Here is a 16,675-nt window from a genome sequence, read left to right as displayed (position 1 = left end):
ATCACCAGGTTTTTCAATGAGACAATGCATGACTTGTGTTGAGACTTCCCTCACTGTTAGGCTAAGAATGGACGACTACCACAATATCCCGATTCTACCTAGGCTACTACTCATATAGTTGTGAGTGTAATTCCAACCTCGAAATCTACTGTTGATGACAAAATCAGCATTACCCTTCTTTATTTTATGCTCAATCAAAATAAGAATATGAGGATCTTGGGACAGAGCAAACACCACAAGCTCCTTTTGTTTGGGGCTACAATTCAGGCCCCTTACATTCCAAGATAGGATGTTCATTGATTAGGAGGTTCTATTGACCCATCCCCATCAAACCCAGGTAAATCAACACAGCAGCTAGAATTACTTAGGTGGTCATCTACTTCCAATAGTGCAAATCTATTCCCAGAGGTCATTGAGTTGTGAGAATCTCTATTTCCCCTGTGTGACCCTTTTTTCTTGCTATCGACTAGTTTGAACTCTGAAGAAGGTGAAATAGGGTGGGCAACAATGGGAACAATCAGTTGAGCGTCCAAGGCATTAGGAATTGGTATCATAGTGGAAGCTATTTCCGAAGGGACAATCGTATGAGAATCTCCATTTCCGATGGTATTTTGTGCAGTGCCTGTCGGTGATTCCGGCCTCATTTTAGAAGAATGGGCACAGTTTTTTTTTACTTTAGGTACCCAGACTTCTTTACCAACCGCAGAACAATCCTTGTGACCAAAGCAATTGCAATGTTTGCATTTTGGTGGAAACCAACTGTAGGCAACAGTCACCTCAAAGACCTCATCATTCCCCATGTCAATATCGAATTTATTTGGAAATGAGCTATTAAAGTCCATAAGGATGCATACCTTAGCATACGATAGCCGCCGTTTCAAATCCATGTTGCCTTAAGGAGTACATACCCATTTCATGTTGCAACGTTATATGTAAAATCATATCAAAGCTACTTGCTGAAAGAATAACTTGTATTCTCCCCTCGATTGTTGGCCTCAACCAAACTACTTTCATCAAGGGAAGACAGATTTCAAAGAATATTCTATTATGCTAGGAACTTTTGCATGACTACTATAAAGGCAATAAAGGTAAACGGGTGGCAATCAAAATCGATCTCATGAAGGCTTATGATATGGTAAAATGGGATGCTGTTCTCTGGGTTCTGAAAGCTGTTAATACCCCGCAATATTAGGTTGATATGATAAATCAATGCATTACTACCCCAAGGGTCTCACTTAACTTCAACGGTGAACAAATTTGGTATTTTGCTAGCACTAATGGGCTACGACAAGGCGACCCCCTCTCTCCCTACCTCTTTGTTCTGCTTATGGAAATCCTTAATAGAATTATCACGGCGAAAATTGCCACTTCATCTTTTAAGTTCCATTGGCATTGCAAATCGCAAAGGATTACTCATTTATGCTTTGCTGATGACCTGTTCTTATTTGCCCATGGGGATGTGAACTCCGTCCTTTGCCTTGTTGACGCACTTGATGATTTTGCGGCTCTTACAGGACTTAGGTTTAACCTAGACAAATGCCATATCTTTTTCTCTGGGTTGTCTGAAGATGAAAAGCTCCTTATATTGGATCACACGCCTTTCTCCACGGGTACCCTGCCCATCAGATACCTTGGTGTCCCACTTGTTACGTGAAGGCTCACACATGCGGATTGCAAGAGTCTAACGGAAAAGATATTCTAGAAAATAGATGGGTGGGGAATGTATCATATCAGCTACGCAGGAAGACTTCAGTTGGCCAAATCGGTACTTTTTTCCATTTGCACTTACTGGATGCAAATGTTTCTCCTCCCAAAGCAAACTATGTACGAGATTGAAAAGAAGGTTAGGTAGTTCTTATGGGCAAGAAATGCTGAAACTCACAGATCCCATAAAGTTGCATGGAAAGTAGTATGCTCACCAAAAAAGAAGGGAGGACTAGGCCTGCTCCATCTAAAACTCTGGAATAAAGTATTGCTGGGCCGCATGCTTTGGAACCTCATTAATCATCCATCCTCATCCCTATGGAGTACTTGGTTCATCACATTAAATGTATAGGTACTCCTATTATGCAACTCGACATAAACGATAGTATGGCTTGGAGTTGGTAATATATTCTCAGGTTGAGACTTGCTCTAACACCTATTATCTCTAGCCAAACATACTGTTACAAAGAGATATACAAGGAATTCAGATAGGAGGAACCGGTCGTGGAATGGTATCAATTAATTTCGACCAGTGGTATTAGTAAGCATAATTTTATGGGTTGGCTTGTTTGTAGAGATAGGCTGCCGACAGCAGTAGCCATAGAACGATGATTGTCTTTAGTTGATACTAAGTGTAATTTTTGTATGACTGGTATAGAAGACAGAAACCACTTATTCTTTGAGTGCACTTGGACAAGCAGTGTATGGCGTAGTATTTTGGCACAAATGGAATTTGGCGTCCTGCAAGAGGTTGGAATTTAGAACTTCAATAGATGATTAGGGCCACTAAGGGCAAAAAATTTGAGGCGAGACTCCTCAAGCTGTCTTTCTTAGTGACTATCTACTCAATATGGATGGAACACAATCGCAGACGGTTTCAAAACAAGATGATTGAGGCTCATCTTCTGTTGGTTAGGATACGAAAGATTGTGAGAAGTAAGGCGTCACTCTACCAACAGTGTAAGCCTTCCCACACAAATGCTTTATTGGCTATTGTATGGAGGCTTCCTTCCTCCATCTTCTCGCATAATTAGTCTCTTTGAAATGCTATGGGTTTCTTCTAAGCTTTTGTACTTCATCTGATTAATGACATTCACATATTTATACCCCCAAAAAAAAGAACAAATATATACAGACACACATACATAAATGGAATCACAAATGGAGTTCTCATTCTCTCACCTCGGGGAATTAAGCCTCTCTAATTTCGAGATAGACAAAACAAATATTTAGAAACAACTACTTTAGACGTGTAAATTTTGGAATAACATTCTTAATTCAATTGAAAGCGTGATTCTATTAGAGTATTTAAATGTTAAACCACGCCTTTTTCTAGCACTTTAAACTTTTAGAGCAGTTAATAGTAATCGTACAAAATTTTACATGATATCTGAGTAGGAGATCCTGACTTCAGATTTTTCCAGATCCCTATTTACCCATCCTATAATATATTTTCACGTTTTAGTCTCAAGTCAAAGTCCAACTTATGCATGAAGGGGACTGTTAGACCCTTGGTTGCCCAAACTTGCAATCATGTTTTAGACTTGTCTCTTCTCTTGTCTTCATGGCCCGAGCCCAAGTGATGAGGCAAGAGATTAGGCCCGGCCTGGCTATCTCCTACAACCCTATGCCTGTACTGGTTTTTGATGAATGATTGCAACCTGGTTTCCAAAGTTTCTTCATATTGGTCTTTTCTTAATGTTAGATTTCGATTGCAAAACCTAGTCTGTGGTTTTTGCTTTATCATTTCAGTGTCGATGTCACAGTCGCATAAAAAACTCGACATACTTCCGCTCATACACTAAATTTTGGATCGCACATTGCACATGGCTAGGTGATATTAATGAAAACAATCGTACCATTAGTATAATAGTCTTAAATCTTCGATAGATCTAGGTCGTTTTTCCTCGTTCCAATTTCAGCAGACAAACTTATGGAAATGAGGGCGATACGCACTAACAATGACTAGAGAAATTTCTTGCAGAAATTAGCAAAAACATGCGTCGGGTCAGCATACTTGGAGGGTCAATTAAGATTGCTTTATAAGCAATCTCGTGGGCAATTTTTCGATTGCCTCCCTTGAGCGGGACACTTTTGGTCTTTGTTTTTCCATCTAATCCAAAGGCTTATCGCTAAAGGTTTGCGGTTGATGGCCTCGTGACAAGGTAGTTAAAGGAGTGGCACATGCACTGTGAGGCCTTATCGAGGGTTTCGTTATTGTTTACTGGTGAAGGGACAGTGGGGAGAGGAAGGACCACAACCCTATGTTCATCTTTATTTGGTCATGTTTCATAAAATATGTGAAAATGTAAATGTAGATGAAATTTTTTATGAAAGAGGTGAATCGTGAAGTGTGAAGGACACTTAACAATTTTGCTTAGTGCTTTGATGGATACGCACACTCTGGGCTTTCGGAGCATACAAGAGCAAACTGGCTTTTCACAAATCAAATCCATCCTATACTTCTCGAGCACACCATTGAACAATATGAAATTAAGTGTCTATCTCTCTCTCTCTCTCTCTCTCTCTCTCTCTCTCTCTCTCTCTCTCTCTCTATATATATATATATATATATATATATATATATATATATATAAAGAGCAATCTGATACCCCTTATAATCTTTCTACCATTCTCAATAGGGGAAAGAAAATTGTTTCTCGACCTATTTCCATAAACGATCTTAATCAAGTGATTAACCACCAGAAGCAAGAGATTCATAATCTCAAAGCTTATCTAAATTGAGATGCAAAAGGAAATTCTAGAGATAAAATCTAATTTTATGAAAGGAAAAGAAAAGATAACCAGCACCCTAATCAAATTAAGGTAAGTTTGAATCCTTCACCCATAAAGTCAATGGGAAAAAGAATTTTCAGCGAGGTGGTCATTCAGTCTACAAAGACAACCCCTCCAAAATCAAAATTCTTTTCTAAAACAATATTTCAAAACATATGTACTATTGAAAATGGGTTCTATCATGAAGATCTCAATATATTTGCAAAACATATATTTTCTGATAAATTTATATATATATATATATATATATATATATATTTGTTTTTTGAACTCTGGAGTTCATCCTATACATTGAAGCCAATCATGTTATAGAGGACGATCGGCGTCCATGTTAGCGATTTCCGGCCAACTACGTTGATAAATGGTCAAAATGTTTAGGACTAAATTGGCCAAATTGAAGGTCTATGACTGAATTGGCATTTGTACAATATATGTAGGACTTTTTTTTGATAATTATCCCTATCATTATCCGTCTAGGTCTCTCCTTTCTATTCATGTCTAATGAATGGTTCTTATGTGTTGACACCTAGGTCGGTCGCGACATCATGTATTACGAGTATCAATCAACAAAAACATTAAAGGCCATAATAGGTGATAGGTAATACACAAGTGTAATGAGTTAAGACCTTTGGTAGTGTTTATACAAAAAAAAATGACCAACTTTTGATTATTGCTGACAAGTGATAAATTTAGTCAATAAGAGCAGAGTTTGGTCATTTATAAATAGAATTACCGATAACTCGAAGGGAATTGACAACTTGCTAGTGAAGTCAACAACAACGCAACGTGAAACTATCGATGAGAGTCTTGAAGTTTGTCGACAAAGTCATTGATATCGATGGCAAGCAATCGACTCGAAGATAACCGTTGGTTGGTTAGGTCATATCCATTTGCGAAGTAACTTCATAACCAATGAAAGGGAGTTATTTTTCTTTCAATTTAATAACTGCCATGTGTAAGGGTTATCAATACCCCAAGTGTACTCTTTCTAAAGCCCCTTTCAATCAATCATAAAACTCAACGTTTTGGCAAATTCATCTTTATCTTTACTTTTGTGTATTTAAATTCCCATACTTTAGTCATAGTTTCAAATACTTTATCGTTGTCGATTAAATTCCGATGTGTATCTTAGTTACTGTTTTTAGATCATCGTTGTCGGTTAAATTTCGATGTTATATGTGACATCCCGACATTTCGCTCATTTGGGATTTATGAAATGAATTATTTTACGAATGTGCTCGTAGTTAATTCTCGCCCGGAACTAATCATTCCTGGGATACTAACCATTAGAGAAAGGCTAACTGGGAATTTAAAATTCGTACGACTAAAGATAATTCAATCGTAAAGGGACTTTCGACCATAAAATTGTCGATGTGATATTTTGAGCCACTGTTGGCCGATCCAAGGATAGTTATGGGTCAGCTCGCCACTGTCATAGTAGTGGATCGCGGGTAATTCCGCTGGACCGCGAAATGACTTGACGGATGATCCTGAACTTATACCAAACGATCGTGCCCCTCGGATCTAGCAATTGATCCTCGCGATTTTATTGGCAACCGAAGTCAGTACGGTCTGAATAAATTGTATGTGACTCGATTTAGTATCAGTCACGGGTCGTATAGACGAATTTCCCAAAAGCCACCCGTTAGTCTGAGAAACGCTCGAGTTACGTTATGTATATATAATTTAAATTTTTATTAGAGACCAAACGGGGCATCAGAAAATTCGGAAAGTCACAGCAGGACCTTTGGACGACGTTGTAATTGGAACGTGCATCTCTGGAATTCTTCGGATTTTTCAGAAAAATTCGATTTCGGCGAGAAACGGAAAAAGTGACCATTTTACCCCTAAGGATTTCTAAAGGGTTAGTTTTAAAGGGCAAGGGCATTTTGGTAATTTTGCCCTAAAAGTTGGAAAAGACAATTTTGTCCTTGGACTTTTTGAGAAATTACAAGTATACCCTTGGATATTTTTGGTAAGATTCGATCTGGGCAGTTGATTTCAAGATTGGATCGAATCTGGACCGTTGGATTAAAAAGATTAGACAAGGGCAATTTGGTCATTTGCCATTTTGGTCAAGAGGCACTATTTAGGTCCAAATTGGACCATTCTCTCTCTCCTCTCCCCTCCCCTATTCGGTCCCTCTCTCTCCCGTGAACCCTTTCCTCCGTGAGCCTCTCTTCCACGCCGGACCGCCGCCCCTTGATCGCTCGTCGCCGCGCCGCCGCCCGGATCGCCGCCGTCCTCGTCGCCGCGCCCCCACCAGCCCCATCCCGCCGTCCCTCTCCCTCTCGGTTTCTCTCTCCCCTCTCTCCCCCGTGGACCCAGCCGCCCCCACTGTGAGCAGCCGCCGTCCGCCTCAAGCCGATCGCCGCCGCCGGAGCCGTTCATCGTCGCCGCCGTTCCCGATTGAGCGCCGCCGCTCCGTTCTAGCCGCGATAGTCTAGAACGCGGGTAAGTCGTGCTATAAACCCAACTTAGGACTTCGGATATCAACGGGCGATTTTTGGGCGAAATCTGGTATAAGTTAGGTGTGGAATTGCATGAATTAGGAAAGGAAATTTTGTGGCGGGCCTTAAGAATTAATTCGGGCAATATTTATTGGAAATTAGAGGATAACAGTGACTGTGGTCTACTGTTCATGGGGCCGTGATGGGCCGATCGAGATGCAAGTTGGATTTTTAGAATCGGGAATTTATGGTGAAAAAGTCCCGTGAAGGACCGGAATCGATTTGGTTAGAGAAAAATAGCGATTTCTGTGTTTATTGTGCGTTTGGAATATAATTGAGTTGGGATGGTGAAATTGAATGTGTGATTGTGCAATTGGTTGATTTAATTATGCATGTTGGGCGCACGCGTGGGCCAGACTATTTTAATTATTATTACTGGCCATGTTGAATGCTGAGTGTGCATGGATTTCGTGCAATTAATGCGTGCACAGGCCGCGTGTGAAGGGCCAATTGTGTGTGGCAAATGCTTGTTGAGCATGTGCATAAATAAGAAAGTGAATATGAAATGGCATGTGTGATTATCGGAAGACTACCAGCCCGAGGCGTGTACTTTAACGCGGGTTGCATAGTAGGTGGCGGGTGTTGAGCTTGAGGCGTGTACGTTTACACGGGCAAGAAACATGGCCTGAGGCGTGTACGTTTACGCGGGCCCGGAAGTGATGTGAAAAGAGGTCGCAGTGTACCTGAGGCGTGTACGTGTGCGCGGGTCACTGGCGAGGAATGTGGATGAGATATGATGAGAACGGAATGAGTGCATGACATGAAAATTGTGCATACTTGTGATTGTGCTGATGTGCCTGCTATGTGATAATGGTATGTGTGTGATTGCGTGTTGGGTGATTGTCTGGAGGTACGTGATAGTCTAGGTGGGGTTTAGGGGTGAACTTACTAAGAAGTGTTCTCACGGTTGTTTCAACCAAAAATTTCAGAACCCCGACAGGACTCATGAATCCTCCACCACCGCCACCAGTGCATTTTGGGGTACCAGTGCACACCGAGATCGATGTTGCAGAATTCCCTATGCCCGATAACATGACCTGGATTAGGTATACTACTACCGTATTTGTAGAGGTAGGACTACCTTTGTGGGAGACCCATGTATATACTGCCTGGTTCTTCCGGGATGCTGACGAGGATGAGTTCGGGCCCGTTAGGGGTTTTGACGTTCCGTTTGATTTGGTTGGGGATTGGGACCCTTCTGCCATACCCCTGATAGACGAAGAATTGACTAGTGTGGATACTAGTTTAGCTCAGTCTGGTTTGCATTCAGCGCCCGTAGCTCAGGGATCTTTAGAGGCTGAGCATGAACCCGAGCCTAAAGCGTCGCAAGCTGAAGACGATCCAATGGACATCGATTTGGAACCGATCCCCGAGGAGGAACTAGAGGAAGTGGAGCCCGAAGTGGAGCCCGAGGTAGAGCCTGATGGCGAGTCTGAGGAGTCGGAAGAGCCGGTAGGAGACCCGAAATATATACTCCCGTTTGAGGAATATATTGACCCCAATTTCGTGCCGGAGTACAATTTCTTTGATTTTCTGGCCGAGGAGTATCAGAATGCAGCTCCAGCTGAGTCGAGTGACATTGATCATCCGATTGTGATTGAGGTGGAGCCGGAGTCTTCGGAGGAGCAATTGGATCAAGGGAGTTCAGATTCTGGTGATGATGAGTCAGACTCAGAATGGACGCCTAGCAAGGGGCGTAAGGGTTAGTTCAGGGGTTCCTAGTAGGTTTTTGGAAAGTAACATTTTTGGGGATAGAAAGCCAGGTCATCGATCTTTTTGGTATATCGATGGTTTGTAATACGGTGTGCAAGTGTATGCGATGGTTGTAAATTGTGGCGGTTGTAAGTTGTGAATATTTTATAAGTGGGTAATGAAAAGAAATATGTGTATTCTCCCTGAATATTCTCCCCAATTTAATTGTCCGGGTGATTTGTGGTTCCCGCTGACGATTTAAATCTCTGATGATCGTATTTGAGGTCGGCGATATATCCTCGGATGTCGCAAAATCGACCAGTGGCGGATGGCACGAGCTCGATAGGGTTCGGGTCGTGACATTATATCTTTATCATCTCACTTTATCGTCAATTAAATTCCGGCAAAGTGTTTTGTACTTCGTCGTCGATTAAGTTCCTACAAAGCATATATATTCCTTGTAATTCATTGAGACTCCTGTTCAGAATCGCCACAGAATCCGTCTCCTCTTAATAAAACCAAAGAACCAATTTAGTCGATTAGGACACTTTTCGATGAAACATCTTTTTTGCATGCCTGGTGGGTAAACTTGTGGTTCAATTTGAGGAAATTCACTGCTGAGAACAAGGAATCATCTAGAGCCAACAATGCTGCAGGTAATTATCCCAATGGTAGTGATAGGTCTGCGTACTTCGGATCTTCAGCCGTTAACCGAAGGTAGAAGAATGCCAATGCAAGATTTTTCCCAACGTCTCACTGAAGATCAGTCGAGTGTTGGCCACTATGAAGAGATTAAGTGGAACGATTTAGCCAATTACATTGTAAGTCACATATCACACGTGATCAAGCTAATCATTCTCAATGTCATGAATGATGTTTTCTCGAGGCTAAGATCATTCAATCAACCACCACTATCAAATCCAGTGGTAACAAGGTACGTTCCTATTCCCTCTTCATTTATTGATGCCAACAATATTGGTTAGAGTAGCCAACTCCCAATAAGAATTATCCAAAGGCTTGAATTTTCTAATCAATGTCACATTGATGAGAATAATCAGGCTAATGTTGGTCAAAATAACCAAATTGGTGACAATAATTGGAAACTCAAAATGGTCAACATGCCATAATTGCCAAATGTTAAAGATATAAGGCCAGTTCCACTCAATGTGAATATTCCTATTAGGCCTAACATACCTATTAACGTTGAGAATCTGGCAAGACCAGCGTTACCACCTAGAGGGAAAAATGATCAAACCAAATCCACAATTGAACCTAGCACAGTTTGTCGAATAAGTTCGACAACGTTTGGGGTTAGACATGGGTGTTATCATACCTGTTTGTAGGAAGTCACATCCTGAATGGATGGATAACTGGCCATTTCCAAAAGGCTTTGAATCCCTAAATTTTCCATTTTTACTAACAAAGCTGAACGATTGATTATTGAACACATTGGTCAATTTGTAGCCCAATGAGGAGGAGTAGGGAAAAATGAGTTTTTAAGACTTAGGTTATTTCCTTGGTCTTCGTTGAAAACTGCTTTTACCTGGTCATTGATTTACCACTTAATTCGATGTGCAATTGGACAGAGATGGAGAGATAATTCCATTCTTAAGTATATAAAATGATTCTAAGGTATTGATTGTTGATTTGGCCACACTCTATCAATATAATAATAAGTTGGTTGATTAGTCTATTGCTAGATTAAAAAAGACTAGAAAGAAGGCCAAAACTTTGCCGATTTATTTCAATTGGCATTACAAGTGTGTAAGTATGAGCAATTACTTAAGGGCAGAGATAAAGGGCCACATGAAGATATTACGCAAGACGTGACTTTTGTGAAAAAACATGTCAGATGCTGAATCTGATCAAGATAACATTTAGCAAAGAAAAATTGCATTTACCGATGACAAAAGGGCACATGATGACTCATGATTATCTAATATAAAAGAATCAAATGATTCATAAATCATTAATTTCTTTTAAATGGGGCATATGTTTACACAAAAATGATCCACTTTTGGTTATTATCGACAAGTGATAAAATTAGCTAATGAGAGCAGAGTTTGGTTATTTATAAACAAATTACCGATAACTTGAAGGAAATCAACAACTTAACAGTGAAGTCATCGACAACACAACGTGAAGTTATCGACGACAGTCTTATAGTTTCTCGACAAAGTCATCGATATCGGCAGTGAGCAATCGACACGAAGATTACCATTGGTTGGTTATGTCATTTTCTTTCACGAAGTAACTTCCAGTAACCACTAAAAGGGAGTTATTTTTTCTTTCAAATTTAGTCACCGCCATGTGTAACCACCGTTTGTAAGGGTTATAAATAGCCTCAGTGTACTCTTTGTAAAGCCCTTTCAATCAATCAAAGTACTCAATGTTCTCGCAAATTTATCTTTATCTTTATTTTTCTGCAATTTAAATTCCCGTACTCTAGACGTAGTTTCAGATACTTCATCGTCATCGATTAAAATCCGGCATGTATCTTAGTTGTTGTTTTCATATCATCGACGTCGATTAAATTTTGACGTTGTATCTTTATCATCACACTTTGTCATCGATTAAATTTCGGCAAAGTGTTTTGTACTTCGTCATTGATTAGATTCCGACAAAGCATATATGTTCCGTGTGATCTATTGAGACTCCTGTCTGGAATCGCCACGGAATCTATCACCTCTTAATAGAACTGAAAGCTAATTTTCGGTGAAAAGTATTTCATCGACTGGGACACTTTTCGGCTCATCAAACTTCTTGCGCACACATAATGAAGATCTAACAAAGTTTGCATATATCTAATGGAAAGACACTCTACCCCATACCATGCTCCTCTCGGTGACTCGATAAATTTAAAATGTCAATAAAATATCATTCTCATAAACCGATGGTTAATATTTAGTGGGGTACCGAATGGGCTATGGTACGTGTAGAAGGTCCACATCATTATTTAAGATATCTCGTGAAAATCCCAACCTATGGAAATGAAAACCATGTTTCAACAAGTACGACGAAACCGGCTTACATAAGTAAGCACGAACTTTTGCACTTGTAGGCCGGCCTCCCACACCCATCAGGGCACATTGGTGGCCTCCCGCATTTGCACTCGTAGGCCGGCCTCCCGACCTATCATGGCACATCGGCCATGATGGCCTCCTGTAGTGATAGTTGCATGGACAGAACCAATCGCAAGCCCAATTATGACACAGGGGACAAACATACAACCCGCCCATCCTACACACTGGCAGGTAACCTGACGCCGATGGAGGGGGAATGGGTGGAGGACGTGGTCCTTGAGGGGATGGATCCGTTGTACCTGGATTCGGTTTTTGCACCCCTTTGTCTTGCTTGGGGGGCATAATGTCAATGCCTAGAATGATCTCTCCTCCCTTGCAACATATCTTCTGTCGGACCTTCTCGGGGCTACAACACACCAATGTGATCATCACTGTGTTTTGTTTCTGGTTGAAGGTTCGAGAAAATATTGGCTAGGACTGTCTTGCCACGTCATCGCTGAGACAGTCCACCCAAAATTCGACACATGGCCTTCGGGACCCACCATCAGAAGTTTTCAAAAATTCAGCTCCTCTCTCTTTCCATCTGTTTCTCTGTTTGGATCTCCGTTCGAGAAAATATTGGCTAGGCCTCTCTCCTCTCCTCTCTCCTCTCTCTCATCTTCTTCGTTCTTTTCGTCTCATCTAAAAGAAGACATTTCCTCTCTCCAGCAAAGTGAAGGCTTTCAAATTATTTTGAAATCGTGATTTCGCTCTCAAATTTCGCTCTCGTCGGCATTCCTGGTTGCTCCGGCGCTCGCTCTGTCGCATCGCGTTGTTGCTGCTTCAGGCGCTCCTTGTTCCCCGTCGTTGCCAACGAGTTGCCGATGAAGCAAAGGTTTGTGTCCCTCGTCGTCATCAATACTCAGTGACCAAAAAAAAAAAGCCCCTAGCCCCTCGCTCGACCCTAGCAACACTAACGTGGTTGAAATTCTTTTACTGACATGTAGTAGAAGATCAGAGCTCCTGAATCTAGCACTTTTCATAGAGAAGTCGGACAGAAAATGGCTGCATCTACTCCTCATAGATACACTATTTCGAAACAGCAAAAGAACCTTGCCCCTACAGTGTTGCGGTCCAGGGAATGCGTAAAAATGACCGTATAATTTTTATATGTCGGGCATGTGGTCGTGAGCTATTTTAGCCTATTTGTTAGGCATTTTTATTGTATATATTTCTTCGAAGTATAGAATCCTTCCTATTGTATATCTCCTAATTAGAGTTTTCATATGTCCTATATATATAACAGGATTGAGCATTGTAAATGTACAGAAAACATATTCATTGAATACAAAAAGGAGAGTCTTTTTCTACATGGTATCAGAGCCCTAGGGTTTGATCCTTGGGGTACTGTACGCCAATCATCGACTACAGCGGTCCCGCTATAGTTTGGGCTCGCTTTCTTTCTCTATTACGCCGTCCGACGTGCGTCTTACTCGATCTTCTTCATCGCAATTCAGTTTGCGAAGCTGATCTCATGGCCGACGAACAGCTGAGTGTTGCAACTGACCAAGCGGATGCTAGTGCCTCTACTACTGCCATTCTGGCAGACTTGACCGCTGCGATGAAGCAGCTCTTGACCCAGCAGGCCGCGCCGCCGCACGTTGAACCTCTTGTTGCACCGATTGCTGTCAAGCTTGATGGCAAAAATTATGGCGTATGGTCCCAGGTTGTTGAGATGTATGTCTCGGGCAAAGACAAACTGGGCTATTTGAATGGTGATTCTCCTGAGCCCCCTCCTACATATCCGTCTTTTAGACAATGGAAGACCGATGATTCTACGGTGAAAGGTTGGCTTATCAATTCTATAGACCCAGCCTTGATACCAAACTTTATTCGGTTTCCTACTGCCAGAGCCGTATGGGATGCTGTGGCAACGACCTTTTTTTATGGATCTGACACCTCCCAAATCTATGATATTAAGAGGCAGGTTTCTCGATTGAAGTAAGGCGGTGGACCCATCGAGAAATATTACAATGATCTTCAAGGGCTCTGGCGTGAGATTGATTTCCGCCGTCCTAATCCTATGCAATGTCCGGCCGATATTCTGAGGTACAATGCCATTGTCCATGAAGATCGAGTTTATACTTTTTTGGATGGTCTCGATGACCGCCTGGATAATGTTCGTGCTGATGTTATGAAGATGGATCCATTTCCCACTATTGAGCAAGCTTATGCCCGAGTCAGGCGAGAGGATATGCGCCAATCTGTCATGCTCTCCACTCCTGTTGAGGTCACCTCTGGTTCCGCTATGGTGTCACAGCGGGGCAAGGGTGATCAGTTAGTGCTTTCTGCCCGGGGACCTCGCCCTAAACCTGGTATGCCAATTCAATCCGAGGGATGCTCTCACTGTGGGAATCCTAAGCATACAGCAGCATCTTGTTTTAAACTGCATGGTTATCCGGACTGGTGGGATGATTTTCAGACCAAGAAGAAGAAACTAGGCTCCCAAAAGGGGCATAATGGAGGGCAAGCCTCCTTAGTGACTAGCAGCTTGTCATTAATTTCCATGGAGTTTGAATATGATAATGCCGAATCTCTTGAAGGTAATTGTGGGTTTGTCTTTGCTAATGGACATGGTGATGGTCATCATGGGTGGATAATTGATTCTGGCGCTACAGATCATATGACTCCGGAATCTGGTGACCTTCTTACATCTACTACACCATGTCGAGATCATATTTACAATGCTAATGGACATAGCTTTCCTGTGACGGCTGCTGGACGTGTGTCTGTCACACCTTCTATCTCTCTATCTCATACCTTACTTGTTCCTTCATTGTCTAATCGTCTGTTATCAGTTGGACAGCTTACTAGTGAGTTGAACTGTGTTGTGCTTATGTACCTTGATTTTTGCCTGTTTCAGGACATTCTCACGAAGGAGATTATTGGGCGTGGTACTAAGAGGGAGGGGCTGTATTTCGTGGATGAAATTACTTCTGGACGGACCTATCATTCTCGTGGACAGTTAGCTCAAGAGAAGGAACTTTGGTTATAGCACCGTCGGTTAGGTCACCCATCCTTTGGGTATTTACGGCAATTGTTTCCCAAGTTATTTCATGGTCTATCAAACTCTAGTTTTCAGTGTGATACATGTATTTTGGCAAAGAGCCATCGCACTTGTTTTCCTCCCAGTTTGAATATAAGTTCTACTCCTTTTTCCTTAATTCATTCTGATGTATGGGGTGCGTCTCCTATTACTACTGTATCTGGGTTTCGATGGTTTATCATCTTTGTTGATGATTGCACACGTATGACTTGGCTATATTTGATGAAACATAAGAATGAGGCTGAAGCTATCTTTCAGACTTTCCACCGTATGATTCAGACTCAGTTTGGGGCCAAACTTCAGGTTCTCAGATCTGATAATGGTGGCGAATACTTAAGTAAACCTCTTGCAGCTTATTTTCAAGAACATGGTTTGATACATGAAACTTCTTGCCCTCAGACTCCTCAGCAGAATGGTGTTGCTGAGCGTAAGAATCGCCATCTTCTTGAAACCACTCGAGCACTCTTGGAGGGTAGCCATGTTCCCCATCGTTTTTGGGATTCTGCCGTAGTCATAGCTGCTTATTTGTTGAATCGCATGCCTTCCCGCATTTTGAGCTATCGTACGCCAATGCAAGCACTTGCTGCCCATGTGTCTCTTCCTTCGGTTCTTACATTGCCTCCTAAGGTGTTTGGGTGTGTCGCTTATGTCCATCTTCACAAAAATCAGCGGACCAAACTTGACCCTTGTGCAGTCAAATGTGTGTTTCTTGGTTATGGCCCTTCTCAGAAAGGGTATCGGTGTTATGATCTTGCCGGGAAGCACACGTATGTCACCATGGATGTAACATTTATCGAGACAGAGTCCTATTTTCCTTCTCCCCAGTGCCCTGTTCAGGGGGAGACTAGTTGTAGAACCAGACATTGGTGGGAGGTAGGAATTGCAGGAGCAATGGATGGGTGCGCATGGCCACGTGATTCTGAGGTTGCTGAGGCTGAGAATTTTGAGCTATTGCCGCATGATTCTGAGGATTCTGAGGCTGCACGACCAGACAACACTGAATTACTGCATGGGTCCGAACAAGTGTCAACAGATGCAAAGCTGCAACAGCCCTCCTTGTCTTCGCCCTCTTCAGTACCACTCCAAGCTCCTGAGAATGTACCTGAGGTAAGTACTTCTACTGTACTTGATTCTTTTGAAGATACTGATGTGCTTACTGGTTATAAGCTACCCGATAGGCATAATAGGGGTAAACCACCAAATCGATATTCTCCAGATGTAGAGGACCGCCGGTCTCGATACCCTATTGCAGACTATGTGTCTGCCAAGAGGCTGTCCACACCACTACAAGCCTTCGTGTTTACGATTTCCTCAGTTCAAGTTCCAAACAAGGTTGAAGAAGCCATGAAGGATCCGAAATGGCTTCAAGCGATGGAGGCAGAGATGGAGGCGTTGGAGAAAAATCGAACTTGGAAACTTGTGGAACTACCAAATGATAAAAAGCCGGTTGGATGTAGGTGGGTGTTCATAGTCAAACATAAGGCAGACGGCACTATTGAGAGGTATAAGGTGCGACTGGTAGCTAAAAGGTATACACAGACTTATGGGGTGGATTATCAGGAAACATTCTCTCCAGTTGCAAAGTTAGACACTATAAGAGTGTTGTTATCTCTGGCTACAAACTTGGATTGGCCTTTGCATCAATTTGATGTGAAGAATGCATTTCTTCATGGAGATTTAGAGGAGGAGATCTATATGGAGCTTCCACCTGGATACAGATGCGCAGATAAGCCGAACATGGTCTATAAGCTGGAAAGATCATTGTATGGGTTGAAGCAGTCCCTTCATGCATGGTTTGGTCGCTTTAGCTCAGCTTTGAAAGGGTATGGATACTCCCAAAGTAACTCAGATCATACTTTGTTCTT

The 16,675-nt window shown here is 42.0% G+C and overlaps 1 protein-coding gene across 1 annotated transcript; it reads left to right on the top strand.

Annotated features, from left to right (window-relative positions):
* Positions 1–13,656: 13,656 nt before the first annotated feature.
* Positions 13,657–14,763, top strand: LOC130139370 (uncharacterized). The gene is made up of 2 exons (XM_056316183.1): positions 13,657–14,079; positions 14,628–14,763. The coding sequence occupies exons 1-2, from the start codon at positions 13,788–13,790 to the stop codon at positions 14,663–14,665; spliced, it is 330 nt and encodes a 109-aa protein (XP_056172158.1). The 5' UTR covers positions 13,657–13,787; the 3' UTR covers positions 14,666–14,763.
* Positions 14,764–16,675: the final 1,912 nt, after the last annotated feature.

The sequence above is a fragment of the Syzygium oleosum genome, unplaced genomic scaffold, assembly GCF_021117445.2.
Source record: "Syzygium oleosum isolate NSW1041296 unplaced genomic scaffold, Sole_v2.1 Sole_v2.11, whole genome shotgun sequence".
Lineage (NCBI taxonomy): Eukaryota > Viridiplantae > Streptophyta > Magnoliopsida > Myrtales > Myrtaceae > Syzygium > Syzygium oleosum.
This window is presented reverse-complemented; position numbering and strand designations above follow the sequence as displayed.